This window comes from Crotalus tigris, unplaced genomic scaffold, assembly GCF_016545835.1.
Source record: "Crotalus tigris isolate CLP2741 ecotype Arizona unplaced genomic scaffold, ASM1654583v1 scf7180000024451.546054, whole genome shotgun sequence".
Classification (NCBI taxonomy): domain Eukaryota; kingdom Metazoa; phylum Chordata; class Lepidosauria; order Squamata; family Viperidae; genus Crotalus; species Crotalus tigris.
The window spans coordinates 448506-469176 of NW_024100620.1; the positions used below are offsets into that span (position 1 = coordinate 448506).

At 41.0% G+C, this 20671-nt stretch overlaps 1 protein-coding gene across 2 annotated transcripts in view; it reads left to right on the forward strand.

Moving 5' to 3' along the window:
• Positions 1 to 1035: 1035 nt before the first annotated feature.
• Positions 1036 to 20671, forward strand: part of OPN4 (opsin 4) — a 34481-nt gene continuing 14845 nt past the window's right edge. Inside the window, exons 1-2 of one of the 2 annotated variants that reach the window (XM_039332174.1) lie at positions 1036 to 1106; positions 20039 to 20175. In XM_039332174.1, coding sequence (XP_039188108.1) covers positions 20163 to 20175 — 13 coding nt within the window. In that variant the 5' untranslated portion in view covers positions 1036 to 1106; positions 20039 to 20162. Of the gene's footprint in view, positions 1107 to 1320; positions 1670 to 20038; positions 20176 to 20671 lie in introns of those variants that run through there. The other variant, XM_039332172.1, reaches the window with a different exon arrangement.

Consider the following 20671-nt stretch of genomic DNA (forward strand, 5'->3'; position numbering starts at 1 on the left):
CAATTGAGCCTAAAATTTCTGTTATTAAGTGAGACATTTGTCCCATTTTATGATATTTCTTTCCAAAATTGTTAAGTGAATCAGTGCAATTGATAAATTAGTACCACAGTTGTTATATGAATCCGGTTTCCCCATTGACTTTGCTTATCAAAAAATGATCACATGACCTTGGGACACAGCAACGGTCATAAGTATGAACCAGTTGCCATGCATCTGAATTTTGATCACATGATCAAGGGACCATTAAAAAAGTTGTAAGTGAGAAAAATGGTCCTAAGACACTTTTTTCAGTGTAACTTTGAACAGTCACTAAATGAACTGTTGTAAGTCGAGGACTACCTGTAGATACTGGGGATCACACACAATTGGACAGTATTCTTTACATAAATATGTAAAGAATTGTTTCTCTTTTGTTCAGGGTAGGGGTGGCACACCAGTAGAGTCAAGTGAGGCATTTTCCAAATTTTTGACACCAAGCTAAGACTGGAAAGTTACACAGTACAGGTAGTTCCTTCACTTACAATAATTTGTTTAGTGACCACTCAAAGTTACAACGGCACTGAAAAAGTGATTTATTACCATTTTTCACAATTATGACTGTTGCAGCATCCCCATGGTCACATGAATAAAATTCGGATGCTTGGTCACTGACTCATATTTATGACAGTTGCAGTATCCCAAAGTAACTGTGATCCCATTTTGCAACCTTCTGACAAGCAAAGTCTCTGGAGACACCAGATTCACTTAACAACTATGGCAAGTAAGTCATAAACCGGGGCAAAACTCACTTAACTTCTCACTGAACACAAATTTGGGGCTCAATTGTGGTCGTAAATCGAGGACTACCCGTATTTAGTTTAAAACAGGCTTTGTATAGGGTTAGAATCTGTCTTTCTCCCTCTATTCAGAAGTTGCTTGATCTGAGGAAAGCTGAGAATAGTTCCCGCCATCTTTCCATTCCCACGCACCCAATCCCTCCGTTCCTCTTGCAGGAGTCATTTCACGGGCGCTTCTCCCCCCCCACCCCCAACCCCCCTCAGTCTTAGCAGCTGCCCATTAAAAGTATCTGCAATCCAAGCTGTAATCGATCATCTCTCCCCCCTCCGGTAAGTGGTACAGTCCCACCGCTCCCACACTTCCACGCACCGCAGCTGCGCTCCCAGACCGTGAAATGTCCGCGAAGATTCTCCTGGGACGGGCTGCACGCCGGTTTCTGGACGCGGACTTTCCTCCGGGCTCCTCCCCAACCCCCCCGTCCCCCCTCCCGCTTTCCTCTTTCCCCGCAGCGCTGCCCTCATTCGCTTCCCGCCAGACGCCCCGGACCCCCGGGGGAGGGGGAGGCGGGAAAAGCCGCCCGCCGCCTGCAGCGCGTGGCGGGCTATCTGCTCGATTCCCGGGACTGGGCCGCTTAAATAGACTCGCCCGGGCGTGGAGTCTCCGCAACTGCCTCCATCTCCCGGCCGAGCTGGAACTGCCGCCCACAGCCGGCGCAGCCGGGGCCCTTGGTCCTCTAGGAGGGCGCGCGCGGGACCCACCGGACCAAAGTCGGGAGTTCGTCGGTGGAGCCTGGGAAGTGGGGAGCGGGTTCCTCTTGGCGCCTCCGTTAGCCAGCCTGGCACAGCGGCGCCAGAGGGATCGGTTGAGCATTATGGAAGAAGGGTACCGGCATGTAAGTATGAGGGGCAGCACCAGCTCAAGCCAAAGGAGAAAACAAATTGTCTCTCCCTCCCTCTCTTTCTCTCCTTCCCTCTCTTCCTCCCTCTCTCCCTCCAGCTCTCTCCATCCCCTCTCTCTTTCTATCCTTTCCTCTCTTCCTCCCTTTCCCTCCCCTTCTCTCCCTCCCCTCTCTTTCTCTCCTTCCCTCTCTTCATCTCTCCCTCCCTTCCTCCATCTCTCTTTCTCTCTTTTCTCTCCCTCTCTCTCTTCTGTCTCTCCTTTCCTCTCTTCCTCCATTTCTCTCTCACAGTGTCTCTGTCTCCTTCTCTTTCTCTCATTCCGGCTGCTCTTAGCACAGCGTTTCTTTCTTCAGAGGCCTCCCAAGCAGGCTGGGACCGCAACTCCGAAAACTCCATTCATCCATCAAGCAATATCTGAAGAATATCAGGATAGAGAAAGGCTGCCTTAAAAAAAAAGATACACTTTGGGGAGGGGTGGTGGTCATTCAGGCATCAAGTTCTTCTGTTTGTGGCAGAGGGAATGTGACTCTGGGCCACAATTTGCACAGAAATGTCTTGCAAATTTCTGAATATCTATGAATGAGAGTTGCTGACTGGAAAAGTATGTTTAATCATAGTAGATTTCAGTGCAAAATTCCAAGCACTGCTTTGGAGGCACTGCCAATCACTGCCCTAGAGTGGGATTTGAAATCAACTTTTCTTATCCAGAAGAAGGCAATGATCAATCAGAAAGAAAACATTTTGGAGTCTCTGCCTTGGCTGGACACTTTGCTGTAGTTTTTACTGCCTCACTCTTAGCCTTTGAGTACTTTCAGATGGACAGCTCCTAGCACTACAAAAAGCAGCAATTCGTAACTACGCTGCCTTTTTTTCTCTTAAATTTCCAGATGAAATGGTCTTCTTGTAAAACTCCTGTGTTTCCTATGGCCTTTCTTAGCTTTTTTTAATATATTAAAATGTGTTGAGAAGGAGCAGCTTTCTATGGTGAATGTTCTGTAGATTTTGAACAGTTGTGTCTGATAAACAGTGTAATCCTATTTGTGTTCACGTAGACATTTTATGTGTCTTATACCTAGTTAAGCACACATATAGGCATCCTTCGGGTTTTAACAAATAGAGATATATTCCTTGTTGAAGAACATACTAAGTCTTTACGATTCCTCTCTTATATTGTGAGACAGAATGGGAAAAGGGGGGAATTTCTTAAGGAAGAAGTTACTTAGCTTCAGGGTTTTATTAGAAAAATTTAGATTGCCACTTCACTGACTTCCAGATTTGTTACCATCTTCAAAAAGAGCTTACAGTTTTTTTTGCAGTGATAGTGAAATGACTTGGTAGGATTAGGAATTTGTGGCATATTCATTTATTCAATTTGTATAGGCGCCCATCTCACACTCATGATTCACATAATTAAAACAACCATGCACACACAAAAGCAAAATACAGATACCAATAAAACAATAATCCCATTAAAACCAAACTAAATCCATGACAATAAATTGAGCTGGTGTCTCATAAAAAGGTTCCCAACACACAGTTTGGAAGAAAAACTCTACAATCTCTTCTGAGAGTAAGATCAGGCTAAGGAATAAAGTGGGATGTTTGCAGAGTACATTATCGCATTTTGAGTTAATTGGTTTCCCCAGTGGCACGGAGAAAAGCAATCTAGAACTAAGGAGAAATTTCCTAACAGTGAGAACAATCAACCAGTGGAACGAACGGCTTACCTTTAAAAGTTGTGGGTGCTTCATCATTGGAGGCTTTTAACTGGAGGTTTCAGACAGTCATTTGTCTGAAATGGTAAAGGGTCTCCTGATTGAGCAGGGGGTTGAACTAGAAGACCTCCAAGATCCCATCCAACTCTGTTATGCTATGTTCTAATTGAGCTTTAAAAAAATTACCTACTCAAGTAACAGTGGGCATACAATTACAACTCAACAAAAGTTTATATAGTTTTCAGGGACTTTCCTGTCTGCCTAGATATCTGTTCATTGGTTAAAACTTGGAGCAATTACATCTTTTTGTGTCCTTGATATAATTAATACTGTTGATGGAGGGATGCAACAGTATTTATACAACCCCAGAGAAGTGTAAACTAGAATTCCATTAACTAAACCAAGAGAGAGTAGCAATTATCGGCTGAGTGGAAAGTTTAGAAAATAACTATTGATCATCTTTTAATGGCGATACTTGATATATATTTTTAAGAATGTAAAAGCTAATTTTTATCAATGGCTAGAAAAATGAGTCAGAGAGAAAGGAATGTGATATATAATTTTGAATATATATTAGTAAGAAGAAGGCTATTGAGTGATGAATTAACATATTGTTTATGACAATTAACTGTATCTATTATTGTTAGTTAAATACATGTACCCAGACATTATGCTGTTTGCTAAATATTGAAAATGTTATTTGGAAAAACCCCAACCCTAACTTTAACCCTAACCCAAATCCCAATCCTAATCCCGACCCCACCATATCCCTAACCCTATAAAAACTAATAAAATCTATACCAAAAAAAAGAATGTAAAAGCTTAATAAGGAATTTATGAGAGATCAGTCAACCACACAAATTCTCAATTTTTTGTTTTGCTGGGGAAATGATGTAAATGATCATATATGACATCAGAATCTACCCTCTTCATATTCCAGGATAATACAGTTATAGATTAAGGTTAACATAGGAACAGTTAAACATCAGAAATAGAAATGTATACAGCTTGTTCTATTTGCAGTTTTTAGGTGTGCACCTCATTTTTAAAACTACACTTTATCTGGAAGATGTAGACTGATACATCCCTCGGCATCTCTTCAGTCATTGCAATGAATGGTATGGAAGTTGGTTCCAGTCTATTGCCTTTCTTTCCAGGATGGTTATATTGCCCAGAGTGTGATGTATTATTTTTGGTCATTATCTGAACTGGGAATTAGAGTTGCCATGCTATTTTTTTCTATAAAAGATTCCATTGTATGTTGTAGACTTGGAAAGATTGTATTAAAGCAGTGGTTCTCAACCTTTTTAATGCCGCGACCCCCAACCAGTCGTAAGTCGAGGACTACTCAACTGGTGCAGCACCGTTTGCAGAATGGGACTTTTGGCGGGCTCAGCAGGGCAGAGACAGCCTGGACAATTCCTATTGGCTTTTGAAAGCCAATAGAATTAGACTCTATTCAAGAGAGTCTATTCTATTGGCTTTCAAAAGCCAATAGAATAAAAGGGAGTAGCACAGCTAAGGAAAAGGGGGAAAAAATGGCGGACTGCGTTGTTTGGCGACCCCCGTGAAATGGTCGTTCGACCCCAAATGGGATCCCAACCCAAAGGTTAAGAACCACTGTATTAAAGTACTGAAAGGATTTGATACATAACCTAGTCCCGCCTTCTTTTCCATACAGAAATCCACTAAATCTCAATATCAAGTGTCGCAGCTATCCAGCCATCGTTTGATAGCCTTAAAGGAAAGTCTGCCCCATGCCAGACAAATTGTTCCAGTGCTTAAGAACTCTTAATCAGGAAATTTCTTCCAATATTTAGTTGAATTCTCTTTTTTTAAAAAAAGGCCTTTGCTTTGCCTTGTTTTTAAAGGAGAATAAGCTTGCTGTCCTCTTTACTAACTACATTCTTTTAGATATTTTGTAGACCATTATCATCTCACCAATTATCTCTTTTAATTCAAAGGTTTTGGTTTCTAGATATATTTTTTAAAAAAAATGTTCTCTTTTAAACTTGTTCACACTTTTTCTTTTCAATGATGGGTCTCAGAATATTTACAACATTCCAAGTGCCATCTAATTTATGCAGAATATAATGAATGAACCTTCCATGATCTGAATGCAGTGCTTCTGTTAATATAGTCCAAACTTCATTGGTCTTTTAAACCATTTCATTATACCAGGGGTCTTCAAACTTGGCCCTTTTATGACTTGTGGACTTCAACTCCCAGAATTCCTCAGCCAGCATACCTGGCTGAGGAATTCTGGGAGCTGAAGTCCACATGTCATAAAAGGGTCAAATTTAAAGACCCCTGCATTATACTGATTCTTCAGTTGATCATTTCCACCTGCACTGTCACATCACTAGTCCTATATCTATGCATTTAAGTCTCCCTGCCCAGATGCAGGACCTTGCCAATATCATCCTATTAATCTGAGGCAGTGCCCAAGCATTTGGAGATCATTTTAATTTTTGATTTTGCCTCTTATATGTTAGCCAATGCTCCTAGTTTATGTTTATCGTTTTCATTCCATTATCCTTTCAGTTCAGTTCCATCCCGTGGCTTACTTATAAATATCTAATAAAATGGAATAGCTTTGGGACAAGATCCCTGGAGATTCCACGCAAAGCATAACCATTTACAAGGATTCTTTGGATGCATTTGTTACAGCCAATTGCAAATTCAGGAGGCCAAAGTACTCTCATTTGTTTATCTTGTTCAGAGGGATCTCATGAGACCTTGCAAAACCTTTACTAAGGCCGTGTTATATTTCATCAACATTTAAAGTATTTGTCTCAAAGGTGCTTTTTCGACTCCACAGACATTTAAACTATTTGCTCTTAGAAGAGATAAAATAATATGAAGCTATTTGTTTATTAGCTTCTCCAGGAATTCAAAGTAGCATATATATGATTTTCTCCTTCAAATTGTCCTACAACAATCTGACAGAGACTGACTCACCCAGTGACTTCCATAGCTGAAGACGGAACTGAATCTAGATCTCTCCAATCCTAATCTAACTCTAATCATTGTAGGATAGTGGCTTTCAGTTTTTAGAAATTGTTAGAAAATATAATATTAGGACTGTGCAATGCTTCATATAGCATTTACTTGCAAATGCATTGAAACTACTATGCATTTTTTCTAGCATTGTGAATTTGTCTTCAAAAATATTTTATCTTTGAAAGCTACCTAAAGATTTTTCTTTCTTTCTTTCTTTCTTTTTTTAAAAAAAGGTCTTTTAAGTGTTCTAGCTTAGCTATGTAACTGGAATCTGTAGCCAAGCAGTGCTTTCAAAATTTATAATAATTTACTTTTTTAATTTTTAATCAGAAGAGAATAGGAAAAATAAAAAGTAAAACAAAATCCACCTTTCTTTTTTCTGTTGATAAAATTATGACAGAACTGTAACTTTCTAATTACTAATTAATATACACAAACACTGCTCTATTTCCAAATTATAAAGAGTATATATCTTGGGCACTAGAATGGCATTTTTCAATCATGATCTATGCCAGTACATTTATACATATATCAATGTACCAGTGAGTAATATGCAATACTGGATGTTTAAACTTCAACTTCTTTAATAACTTTTCTAATTCCATGTGATCCACTTCCTCTTATATTTTTAGTGTGGTACTATGATAAGAAGGCTGCTCTTTGAAATTCAACAGATGCCAGATAACAAACATTAGTCTTGGCTGTCCTATTCTGATCATTTACTCGTACTATTGTTTTGTTTCTTTATAAAGAATTATTATATAACAGTCTTCTCCAAAATGGTATGGCACTGGCTACACCTGCTGTTACACCTATGCGACTTGCAGCATGCATCAGGCAGAAGAATATAAAAGTCTGTTCAAATATGGCAAATGGAAAAGATTTCCCTGTCCAGTCTAGAATTTGGTGCTCAACTCCATGGTCACTGGCTATATGCCAAAGGCACACGGAACTATTCGGATAGGATAGAAGAATTCAGGGTTCCTTTAGCCAGCCACAGCCGACCAGCCAATATGGTAGCTCACTGCAAACTAAGCTTGAAAAAGTAGGAAAGTTTCCCCCCAATGTAGAAAAACTATCCTTCAGCGTCAACCTTATTTTTGTGCCTGTTCAACAAAATAGCTAAAATTGGTCTCTCCGTCACTTTCTCTTTATCTCTGCTTCATCTAAATCAGTCCTCAATAGACTGAAGATTTGATCAACCAAGACTTGTTCAGTTCTCACCAGTTATTTACAGAATAGAATTGGTGTAATCTTTCTATTTCCCCTGATAACAGTATTCTTGATCTATTTCTGATATAAACAAAGTTGTGCCACACGTAGGATAATTTTCACTAACCTTCCAGATCCTGGCGGACACCAGGATGCGGAAGACAATTCCAGATTTTTGTGGGGTTTATGGATTCATTTCATACAAATGATGGGGTTTGTGTACTCATAAAGTGAAAATATAAGTTGGTTCTTGGTGATCATTCTTTTTCTTATTGCGATGGTTTCTGAACAATATTTTACCAGAAGCTAGCTCTGTCGCTCAAAAACCATGCTGTGTAGGTTACTGCAATACAATGTTAACTTATGTTACTGCAATACAATGTTAACAGAAGAGCAACAAAGATGATTAGGGGACTGGAGGCTAAAACATATAAGGAACGGTTGCGAGAATTGGGTATGTCTAGTTTAACGAAGAGAAGGACAAGGGGGGACATGATAGCAGTATTCCAATATCTCAGGGGCTGCCATAAAGAAGAGGGAATTAAGCTATTTTCCAAAGCACCTGAAGGCAGGACAAGAAGCAACGGGTGGAAACTAATCAAGGAGAGAAGCAACCTAGAACTAAGGAGAAACTTCCTGACAGTGAGAACAATTAATCAGTGGAACAGCTTGCCTCCAGAAGCAGTAAATGCTCCAACACTGGAAGTTTTTAAGAAGAGACTGGACAGCCATTTGTCCGAAATGGTGTAGGGTTTCCTGCCCGAGCAGGAGGTTGGACTAGATGACCTCCAAGGTCCCTTCCAACTTTACTATTATTATTATTATTATTATTATTATTATTATTTAATAAACAATGATTGAGTGATTTGTGGAATTACTTTGCTTTTTAGGTAAGTCCTCCTTTTCTATATTGTCCTGTGCAACAGGCAATGCTTGAATTAGGCAAAGGGAGAAGTCCATGGAGGTCTGTGTCATTTAGTAGTTACCATCAAATGCAGAAAGAATGATAAATGGCTCTAGCAGCACAAAGCACAAAAACACCCATAAAATAATTAAAGCTGATTTGTTGAAATGAAAAAAAAGTACTTAGTTCAGTTCATTAATAGACTTGATAAATCAGTGCAGCAGATTAAAATAAATTAAACAGTCCAGTCAGCTGAAATAAAACTCAGGCTGTTTACTGTATGCCTCCAAAAATGATCTCTTGACCAGATGGTGGACTAAAAAAGCAAGGACGTTAACTGAATCAGTTACGGAAGAGAATCTCATTCTTGGAATTCTGCCATGCAGGGAAAGCAGTCACGTGTCCCAAATACTTTTGCCTCATTGGATAGTCCAAGAAACAGGAGAACGTCTCCTTCAGACCTTGCCGAAGGTATGGAAGGTTATTCTCTCATTATGGGCCTTTCTCTCTCTTGCTGTCTTTTTCACCCAGTACTACTTTCTTAATTCAGTATACACGGGCTGAGAGATTATACGTAGTATTTAGCTTAGAGCTGGATGTTTAGAGATGTATTTGGGCATAATCAGCTCCCCAATCTGTTCCCTCCTGTCCTCCATCCCCATTATTGAACATTAAGCTCTACATTAGGACACAGATTTAGTTTTTAAGCTGCATGTGCTGCTGTTGCCAGATTGTTGCAAACTGAATGTTTTACTCTAAATATTCTGTAAGAGTAAAAAACACAAATTGTTTCATTTTTAAACCTGCTGTTGTTTTTTAAAGAATAACAGGATTTTAAAATAAATACATTTAGGGGGACAAAGCAAAGACAGAGCAGTCCATTTTATCAGATTTGACTCAGGATATATAAGGGAAGAATTAAATGAACAAGTTATGCTTTCATCTAATGTCAAATTGGATAAAATGACTTGGGTAAGTATAGAATGACTATATTCTATACTTACTATACTTATTATAGTCATTCTATACTATAAGTATAGAATGACTATAGAAATGACTTGGGTAAGTATTCTACCCTCGTCTCACAGGGACCGAAAGATGTAATCAAAAAAGAAATTATCTTGAGTTTGTTCAAGGGTTGGACACAGAAGTGGAGTAGAGAAAGGAAAGGAATTTGCCCCTCTTCTTCTCGGCTTCCTTTTCAAGGATCTAGATGAGCCTCATTTTGTGCCCCTGCTGGTTTGAAAAATATGGTTTTCATCTGCCCACTTAGTGTGGAAGCTTTGGGGAGCCAAGCAAAGAAGCAAAGCAAGAAACTAGACCCCTAACAAAAATGAAATTGCTCAGCTTCAGATCTCTCTCTCTCTCTCTCTCTCTCTCTCTCTCCCCCTCCCTCTCCTCCCCCCCTCACTCTCTCACGCACATGCACACACACCTCTGGATCTGCAATCCCAAAGAGAAGAATATTCTTCTCCTATCCTCCCACATCACTCCTTTGATGAAGAATTCATCTTCCTTTGGCCCTCTTTCGGTCATGTCTTATTACAGCTGAAATCTATAGATAAAACACAGGATCCGATCTGGAGAAAGTGATATGATATGTTGCTCAGACAAAGAGCAACAGAGGATAGTCTGCAGAGGGAAGGAATGGTGAGATCCTCCAACAGTTTCCAAGCGAAGAGGCCTAGTTGATCCTGGTATTCAATACATCAAAGATAGATGAGGATGGGAACATTTGTCCTGTGTGGTGCTGAATAATAGCATCTTGGTTACAAAGAAAGTGTAGCAGGTACCTTTGATTGCACAGATAGCAAGTAGGCCAGGAACAAACTGCCTCAGCTGCCTCTGTGGAATAAAAGGGAGGTAGTTAGAGTTTGGGACATAAGTAACAGTACAGAAATATTATTGTTGCACTCCACCAACATCTTCAAAAACAGATTAAGAACCATTCCTTAACACTTGATATGGAGAGGTTATAAGAGGTGGAAAGAGGGATTTTTTGTTACTATCCTTTGTGTATTACATTATAAGTCATTTTCATAGATTATATAGAACAGTGAAGATTCAGAGAAAGTTATTTGTGTTCCAGTCCTATTTTTTTGGGAAGCCATTCTGTTTGTCTTAATCTAAACAACACTAAGTCGATTGTCCTACAGCTCATCTAGATTCTAGACCCTTGAATAAATTGGTTCTATTCAAGTCTGAAGAATGGGCCACTTTTTTCCTATAATGTACTGTACACCCACCTCCAAATGGTTTGGAAAGTTCCAACTTTTTAGTTGCCAAAATCAAAATACAATTTTATGTCTGCTGCTCCCTGAGTAGCTAAGTAGAAAATGTCTGTGTGTTCAAAGAAAAAGAAATCCAGCAACCCAACCTATAAGGTCTGTCAGCTGGTATCAGTAGTTATACTATTCACTTCTGTGTTCCATAATGCTTTGGTGTCATGCTTATAGCTGCCATGAACTCCTGTCAACCAAATCTAAAGAGTGACTCAAAATATTGATCTTTGTGTGTCAGTGAACTAGGAATTATGAGATAATGTTAGTTAGATAAATTGAGCTGTTCTGTTTGTTCACTGCCAAGCTGAATGTAATATTATGTGGTAGAGCTGGTATTATTAGGACATAGAAGTTATATGTTTTCTGTACTAAGGCAGGGACTGCAGCTTACTTTATCTGTCTGTTTCTCTTGACAATATATTCATATGCAACTGAAAGTCTTTAACTTACATAAACTGTTTTCTTGCCATACTTTTCTTAAGCTCTAGGAGGTTAACTTAAAAATAGAAACATTAAATATGCCAGTTCAACAGTGAAATCGAAACAGTGTCTTAATTTAATCCAAACAAAATTCTATCCAGTTTTGAAATACTAATCCACGTTCAAGTTTAGTATATCATTCAATAGATTTCTAATTTTTCCATAAAAGAAAAAAATGAATGGGATTTGTAGCTTACACAAGATGTCAAATACATTATTAAACTCTCTAATGGGCAAATAACATTTGGAGTCTACAGTAACAGATGGTTGACTGAGGATGTTTTAGTAACACATTTTAAGCAAACTAGTTACACAAACAGTTAAGGTTTTTTTTATGGATTTTGTTTTTCTTTCTATTGTAACATATTTTAAGGTAGTAAGATATTTTTCTGACCTTTGTTCTTGGGTAACTTTATATCCTTTTTCTGAATTTTGCCTCTCCAGAAGTACTTTTCTCAAGCAGAAAAAGAGTAATTTTCCCTGTGTACTTTCTTAGTAATATATTGAAGCATTTAAATATAATTATATTCCAGCTTCTCCTCTACAATGGAACACTGATAGTGTTCACCCCACTGTTCTATACAAAAAATCATTATAAAATAGTAGTGTAGCACATTTACCAATCTTTACAGACAGTAAAAACATCATTTTGATTGATTTATTACGTGCTATCAAGTTGGTGTTAACTGTTAGGATGGATGGATGGATTACTGTGTCAGAATCCAATTATATTTCATCTTTAATTATCAAACATAGAAACTCCCAATTCTGCCTTCTCTGGATTCTGCCATAAGAGGGAGAAAAGGGGGAGAGCAAAGGGGCTTTATGGCCCTCACTTCCTTCAGCACACTTCAAAGGACTGAATGTATGTTTATTGTGGCCTCTAAGCGTTAACATATCAAAGAAGAGTAATTGCCTTTCATGTAGTTATCTGAAGTCTCCATCCAGACGGAAGAAGAAAGGGGATGGAATTGTGATACTTGAAACTATCACTGGAAGGGGGGTTGATTGGGTGGGACTACTGGGGAACCCCTTAAAACCTTGAATGGGAGAGCTTGAACCCCAAGTCCTGTCTAGCATGCCTGCAACCATTTTCTCTTAATAAAGGATTCCTGTTGGAAGAATTATTCCAAGAGTTCTGTCTTCTTAAGATGCAAAGTGGGGTGGGTCCTTACATTAGACAGGACTTGCAAAATTAATCCACCTGGAAGGAAGACCCTTGCCGGGGGATTTTGCAAAAATTTACCATGTCAGACAATGGAGCAAGAGAGGGGGAAAACTCCCTGGAAAGAGAGCCGCTGACCCAGTTGGAACCTTGCCAGATGTTGGGATCCGAGAGGCCAGATTCCTCAGGAGAAGAAGTGGTGGAGACACAGGACCACAAGCCTCGCTGGTCGATGGGCGTTGGAAAGAAAAGTGAGTGGGGAAAGGAATCAAGAAAGGTGACCCTGAGACGGGGGACCAAGCAACCAGAATGGAAGCAGGAGATGGAGAAATCCCTGCACGCAAGTGAAGAGGGAGGAAGCTGGGCACCGTACTCAGACTGGATCCTAGAGAAAGCTATTGACCTGATGAAGAGAACTCTCAGCTCCCTAGGAGAGGAGAATACTGAACCCTACGGCTGCCCCAGTTCCTGGAGCCGCAAAGGGAGAGACACCGAGGGGGACGTGGAACCTGCAACCCCAGGGACATCTACTGATCCAGGAGCTCCCACCCCCTACCGGACCACAGATGGCAATCTGGACGGAAGGCACTACCACCCACAACAGAGGCACCGATCCATTCCAAGACGTCCACCGTTGGAAGTGAAATTCAAAGGGGAGCCAACACGCTTGGGATTTTTCCTAACCCAAGTCCTCAGCTACATGGAGGAATATGGGCAGGATATTCCCAGCGACAAAGCCCGCATCCGGATCGTGCAATCTGCCCTGGATGGACCAGCTGCGGATTGGGTAGTGAACTTGCATGACTCCAATGCCCCAGAACTCAGTAACTTCAACCGTTTCATGTCCTCTTTGAGAAGACGATTTGAAGACCCCCTGGCTGATCGCAAAGCCCGTGAAAGAATAACAACGATGAGGCAGGGCAAACGCCCAGTGGCTGAGTATACACAAGAATTCCGGGCCATTGCCAGCAAACTGAATTGGCCAGAAGACATCCTCCTTGGCCGTTTCAAAGACGGACTAAACTATGATCTATATGATGCTTGCCTGCCCCGAGGGGACCCACATCGACTTGAGGAATGGTACGTCTTGGCAGAGGAAGCAGAGATCGACATATTGAAGAGGCACCGCCGAGGAAAACAATGGAGCCGCCCCCCGCCTGAGCTGACACACCAACCGGTGAAATCATCGGATACAGCCAAGAAGCAAATGAGATGTTTCAAGTGCGGAAGAGAAGGGCATCGAGCTGTAGAATGCCGCTCAAAGGCCCCCCAGCACAACCCAGACAGATCCCCAATCAACAAACCCGGAAAGTATTCAGCTAAGCCAAAAGAAACGGCCATGAGAATGATGGAAATTGCAGAAACCCCCACCTCTGCTCACCAAGGGGAAAGGACTCCAGCCTACACCACAGGGCCGGTGGATGCCTCAGATGACAGCTCGGAGGGCGAACCCCTGGTAAGTGGATGCATCACACCCATCTTCAAAACAGTGACTATATTAATCCCCCCCATGCCCGAAGCTGTGAAGGTGAAAGCCTTAATAGACTCTGGCTGTACCCGCTGCCTCATTAGCCCAACACTAGTGGGGAATCTGGGCATCCCATCCAGGAGACTGGAACAACCAATCTCATTTGGCCAGCTAGATGGATCCATAGCAGGGGGGGTGCCAGCTACCCTAGCCACTTTGCCAATACATCTCTCCCTGGGCAACCATGAAGAGGACTTAACGTTTGTGGTGACCCCAGGTATGGAATGCCCAATGATTCTAGGGATGGAATGGTTGAAAAAATGGAACCCCTGGGTAAATTGGAGGACGACAGAAATCAAATTCCCGAAGGGGGACCCTATGGACTTAAAACCCCAAGGGAGGCTACCAGAATCAAGAATAGAAAAAGCATCCATAGGAGAGGAAAAAAGATTAACAGAAATACCAGAGGAATATAGGGACCTTGCTGAAGTCTTCAGTGAGGAGAGGGCGAATGAGCTTCCCCCCCACCGACCCACAGACTGTACCATTGAATTCAAGCCTGGGGCAAAACTCCCGAAGCCCAGATTATACTCCATGAGCCCAAAGGAGAAGGAGGAAATGGAAAGATTTATAAAAAAAAACCTGGAGAGAGGTTTCATTGAGCCAGCCAAGCCTAAAGTGGCTGCCCCGGTCCTTTTTAGAGAGAAGAAGGATGGCTCTTTACGTTTATGCGTGGATTATAGGGCCCTGAATACAATCAGTGAAAGCAACCTATACCCGCTGCCCCTCATGAAAGACATGCTGTCACACCTATCGAAAGGGAAAATTTTTTCTAAACTAGACTTAAGGGAAGCTTACTATCGAGTAAGAATCAAGGAAGGGGACGAATGGAAGACTGCATTTAACTGCCCCATGGGGTGCTATCAATTCAAAGTCTTGCCATTTGGATTACAAGGGGGCCCTGCAGTCTTTATGCAATTAATCAATGACGTTCTAAGGGAGCACCTGTTTAAGGGGGTCCTTGTTTACTTGGACGACATTCTTATCTTTACCGAAACAAAAGAAGAACACGTCAAACTTGTCAGAGCGGTTTTAAAGAAGCTGCGAGCCGCTCACCTATATGCCAAACTCTCAAAATGCGAATTCCACCAGGAAAGGATAGACTACCTAGGCTATCGCATATCCCCACAGGGCATTGAAATGGACCCAGAGAAGGTCAGAGCAGTATTAGAATGGGCACCACCCCGCACAAGAAAGCAACTACAAAGTTTCCTGGGCTTTGCAAATTTTTACCGCCAATTCATCCCCTCATTTGCACAGATAGCCTTGCCCCTCACTAACTTACTAAAAACGAAGGGAACATCCTCAGTAAAACCTAGCCAGCCACTAAATGGACAATGGAGTGCCAAGCAGCGTTTGAGAGACTAAAGAGACTTTTTTCTGCCGAACCAGTACTAAGGCACCCAGACATGGACAAACCCTTCATAATACAGGCAGATGCAAGTGATGTGGCAGTGGGGGCTGTGCTATTACAAGAAAATGATGATGCAGTATTGCAACCCTGTGCATATACATCTAAGAAACTCACGGAAACAGAACAGCGCTGGCCCGTATGGGAGAAGGAGGCTTATGGGATACGTTGGGCATTACTCACGTGGCGACAGTTCCTGGAAGGCAACAAAATCCCCTTCCAGGTATGGACTGATCACAAAAATTTAGAAGCCCTGAAAACTTCCAGGAAACTCAATCCCAAACAAGCCCGCTGGTCCCAGCATTTTCATCAATTCCAATTTAAGCTCAAACATTTACCAGGAAGAAAGAACTTCCTGGCAGATGCACTATCTCGCATGCCCCAATATAACAGCGCACGAACCACAGACTCTAGACCAATAATGGCAGAGTCACAACTGGCAGCGCCAGTAACCACAAGAACCCAAGCCAAAATAAAACCACAACTGGACAGCCAAACTGGGATTGAATTCAGAAAAAGTTTGGAAACAGATGATTGGTTCCAGAAAAACAAACATGTGTGCACAATGAGAGACGGATTGCCTTGGGTAGGGGAAAAGTTATATATACCAACAACTCAAAGACTAACTTTCATGCAACTTTGCCATGATACAAAATCAGCAGGGCATTTTGGATTTGTAAAAACTTTACACTTAATTAAACGGCAATTTTGGTGGCCATCAATAAAAAAGGACATAGAAAGTTATGTTGCCAGCTGCCCAACCTGTGCATCAGCAAAGAGGTTGCAAGGGAAATCGCCAGGGCTGTTACAACCAGTGGCAAGTCCCTCAGCCCCCTGGAGGGAAATAGCCATGGATTTTATAGTGGAATTGCCTGAAAGCAATGGGAATACTGTTATCTGGACAGTCACGGACCTATTTTCCAAACAGGTGCACTTTATCCCTTGCCAAAAAATTCCCACTGCAAAGGCCTTAGCAAAACTTTTCATCCAGCACATTTACAGATTGCACGGGGCACCCCAACGCATCATCTCTGATAGGGGAGTGCAATTTACGTCTGCATTTTGGAAGGAATTTTTATCCCTCTTAGGGACCACTCAGGGATTGACATCTAGCCACCACCCTCAAGGAGATGGACAAGCGGAACGCTGCCAGTCGGTACTTGAGCAATATTTGAGATGTTTTTTAAATTTCCAACAGAGTGATTGGACGGACTTACTTCCTTTTGCAGAAGTTGCCTACAATAATGCAGTCCACTCCAGCACAGGCTACACTCCTTTTCAAATAGCCAACGGCCAAAGTTTCAACCCTATGCCAGAGTTAACCCCAAAAGAACCAACGATCCCTTCACTGAAAGAATGGATGGAAAACCTACAAAACACCTGGCCAATAGTCAGAAAATCACTAGATGAAGCTAGGCGGGCATACAAAGCACAAGCCGATAAAAAAAGGGTTGAGCCTACACCATTCATTATAGGAGAAATGGTGTACTTATCTACAAAATACCTAAAGTCCCTACAGCCCTGTAAAAAACTTGGACCAAAATATATAGGACCTTTTCCAATTAAAAGGATCATAAATCCAGTAACAGTAGAATTAGAATTACCCAAAAACCTCAGGCAAATACACCCAATTTTTCATTGCAGCTTGCTGAAAAGAGAGCATCAGTCACCTCTACGGCCAAAAATCCCCCCCCCACCACCTCCAATCATGGTGGAGGGGGAACAACACTTCGAAATAAAAGAGATCCTTGACTCTAGGAGATATCGTGGAACAACTCAGTACCTAGTTGCCTGGAAACACCTCCCTGCCTCACAAAATGAGTGGGTCCATAAACGTCACGTCAGAGCCCCGAAGCTATTGAAGAAGTTTCACACAGAGTATCCTAACAAGCCTAACTAAATTTTTTACTTGTGTTTTCTTTCAGGTGGATCTCTCTTATTGTTAAGAGGGGCCGGATGTCAGAATCCAATTATATTTCATCTTTAATTATCAAACATAGAAACTCCCAATTCTGCCTTCTCTGGATTCTGCCATAAGAGGGAGAAAAGGGGGAGAGCAAAGGGGCTTTATGGCCCTCACTTCCTTCAGCACACTTCAAAGGACTGAATGTATGTTTATTGTGGCCTCTAAGCTTTAACATATCAAAGAAGAGTAATTGCCTTTCATGTAGTTATCTGAAGTCTCCATCCAGACGGAAGAAGAAAGGGGATGGAATTGTGATACTTGAAACTATCACTGGAAGGGGGGTTGATTGGGTGGGACTACTGGGGAACCCCTTAAAACCTTGAATGGGAGAGCTTGAACCCCAAGTCCTGTCTAGCATGCCTGCAACCATTTTCTCTTAATAAAGGATTCCTGTTGGAAGAATTATTCCAAGAGTTCTGTCTTCTTAAGATGCAAAGTGGGGTGGGTCCTTACATACTGGTTGATCATAGATAGATAGATCTTCCTTCCTTCCTTCCTTCCTTCCTTCCTTCCTTCCTTCCTTCCTTCCTTCCTTCCTTCCTTCCTTCCTTCCTTCCTTTATTTTTCTTTCTTTCCTCTCCCCAACATGGTGCTCAGGTCTTTCAATATGGCACCCGTCACCACTGTAACTGAGTCCATCCACCTCTTCTCAATGTCCGCTTTTCCTCTTTCCTTTCAGCTTTCATAGCATGATATTCTTCTCTAGTGAGCAAGGTTTTCACATAAAATGCACCCAAAGTCTAATTTGTGCAGCATGGTTTGATTTGCTTAATGATTCATTTTGTTTGTATTCTTGGCTAAAATACAAAGATAATTTATAACTGGAACAATATCAGTAGGCATCTTTGACTTTTGAGAGAGTTCATTTGCTGTAGTCTAGGAATTTCTGGCACAGAGACAATTCTTTATAGGGCTGTACCTGTGAACTACACCAACTACAATTCTTTTGGAAATGGCTGTACCTGTGAACTACACCATGCTTCCATTTTGATTAAAGAGATAAACATTCTCTCAAATTCAAGCTCATATCCTTGTGATCATATGGACACAGCTGTGTTATTTTCTTGGCAACAATATGGAAGTGGCTTGACATTGCCTTCCTGGATGCTAATCTACATCCCTCGTATTCCCTTGTGGTGTCCTACCCAAGTCCAGTTTCAACCTGCTTAGCTTTCCAAGATCAGTTCATCACCCACTAATCTTATTTTTATTATTTTTATTTCACAGGGAATTCATCCTTGATAAACTGCATTGGAATTTTCTACAAGAAATGAAGCAATATAGGATATTTGTAATAATTATTTAATTAAATGATAATAATAATTCCTAAATATCTGTCCTCCGTCTAATCTCAGTTATTACCTGACTATTGTGTTAGGGTTACTCAGTATGAGGAAGAACCAGTTGTTGCAAAGGACTTAGTTCTGCCAATTTTTACACTTTGTAAGAAGTGTTAAAAAGGGAAAGTAAAAAATTGTGTAGTTCTATGATGGTTCCCAGAAGGGATAGAAGATGAGACCATGAGAGAATATATGTGGTGCACTACCTTTTTCTTCCCAGCTTCTTGTCCTTCAAAATTTCTATTAGCAGCTTTTCTCCTTAGAGCCTTTTCCCCTTAAAAATAGAGTTCAACATATTGGTAAAAACAAATAATAAGTAGCTTTAAGCCCCATGAAGAACGTAAGTAGCCATTTCCTACATTAATTATGAAGCTCTTTCTCATCTCCCCATAATGTACAACTAACCTCATATTGCTCTTCATGGGCCAAAGAATTACAGAAAAGCAACATTCAAATTCATAATCACTATGTGAGGCAGTGAGTGTATTCCATCTTGCTGGTGCCACTGGAAACTGCCCTCCTGCAAGGTAGTTGTGCAGATGAACATAGACCAACTCTCAAGCAGCAGATTTGCAGCTAGTCGATCAACAGCAATATTTAGTGTTGAACAATGCAAGGGTGTCCCCCAGAAACAACAGTTGTCCTCACTTGACCCCCACAATAAGGCAAAGTTTCCCTGTTCAAGAAAATTTCCTTTCTATCTTATCGCTGAGCAGTTGAATTCTACTAGACAGGGGTAGGCAACCTTGGCTCTTTTATGACTCGTGGACCAACTCCCAGAATCCCTGAGACAGCCGTGCTGGCTCAGGAATTCTGGGAGTTGAAGTTCACGGATCATAAAAGAGCCAAGGTTGCCTACTCCTGTGCTAGGAGAAAAAAACCCACATGAAAATGATGATTTTCCAGAGAACATTTTACTCCTATTCTTTTCAATCCTTATAACTTTAGCATCTATTTGGGAGATTCCATAATTGCTTGGACTTGGGATGCTCCTTAACTACTGATACAGTATCTGTCCTTGTTAAGAAAAATAATCTCACTTGTGTGCCTAGTGAAAGGCTACTGCACCATGGTTGCTAATAGATCTGGCTAGTTAAATATCTCAGGGTCTGATCATGGTAATAAAGCATTGGTTGACTCGGAGTCTTCTATTGGAATGCATATACTTTTCTATTAATGTGGTGTGTGTTTGTATGTATTTATGTATATCTATGTATGTGTATATATGTATGTATAATATACAGTAATACATACTTTAATCACATCTTTGTTTCCAATACTCTAAACAGTTGCTGGATAAAACATGTTTTCTGTTAATTTTTATAATATTGTGTTGTTTTGCTATTTTATGTACAGAACCACACTACGGCAAGTGGTCGCCCAACAAAAGTGGATGCTCCTGATCATGTCCTTTACACTGTAGGCTCTTGTGTCCTGGCCATTGGTTGTGTTGGAATTATAGGAAATCTCCTTGTCCTCTATGCATTTTACAGGTATAGTTTTATCAAGCTGGGGACAGGGATGAAGGAAGAGGGAGATATTCACAATTAGTGGTTTGTTCATCCAATAGCTCTTCTGTCCTCTTTTTTTATACTGTTCCCATATAACAGCAGATTGGGTAAGATTAAGTTAGGCCAAGGGTAGGCAATCTTGGCTCTTTTATGACTCGTGGACTTCAACTCCCAGAATTCCTGCGCCAGCATGGCTCAGTATAGAAACCTCCCTTTTCCCTCAGTGTGGCTGGCTCAGGAATTCTGGGAGTTGAAGTCCACAAATCATAAAAGAGCCGAGGTTGCCTAGACAAAGTTCATCAATTCATCAAATCCAGAAGCGTAGTGTGTTATTATCAACGCCTGAACTGTTTTATTCAGGACTTACAACATTCCTTAGTCAGTAAAAGGTACACTACAAACAATTTTCTAAGTTTCATTTTAAACATTGTTATCTGATTACTTATAAATTATTCTCATCTGCCCCAGTGCAGTGTAT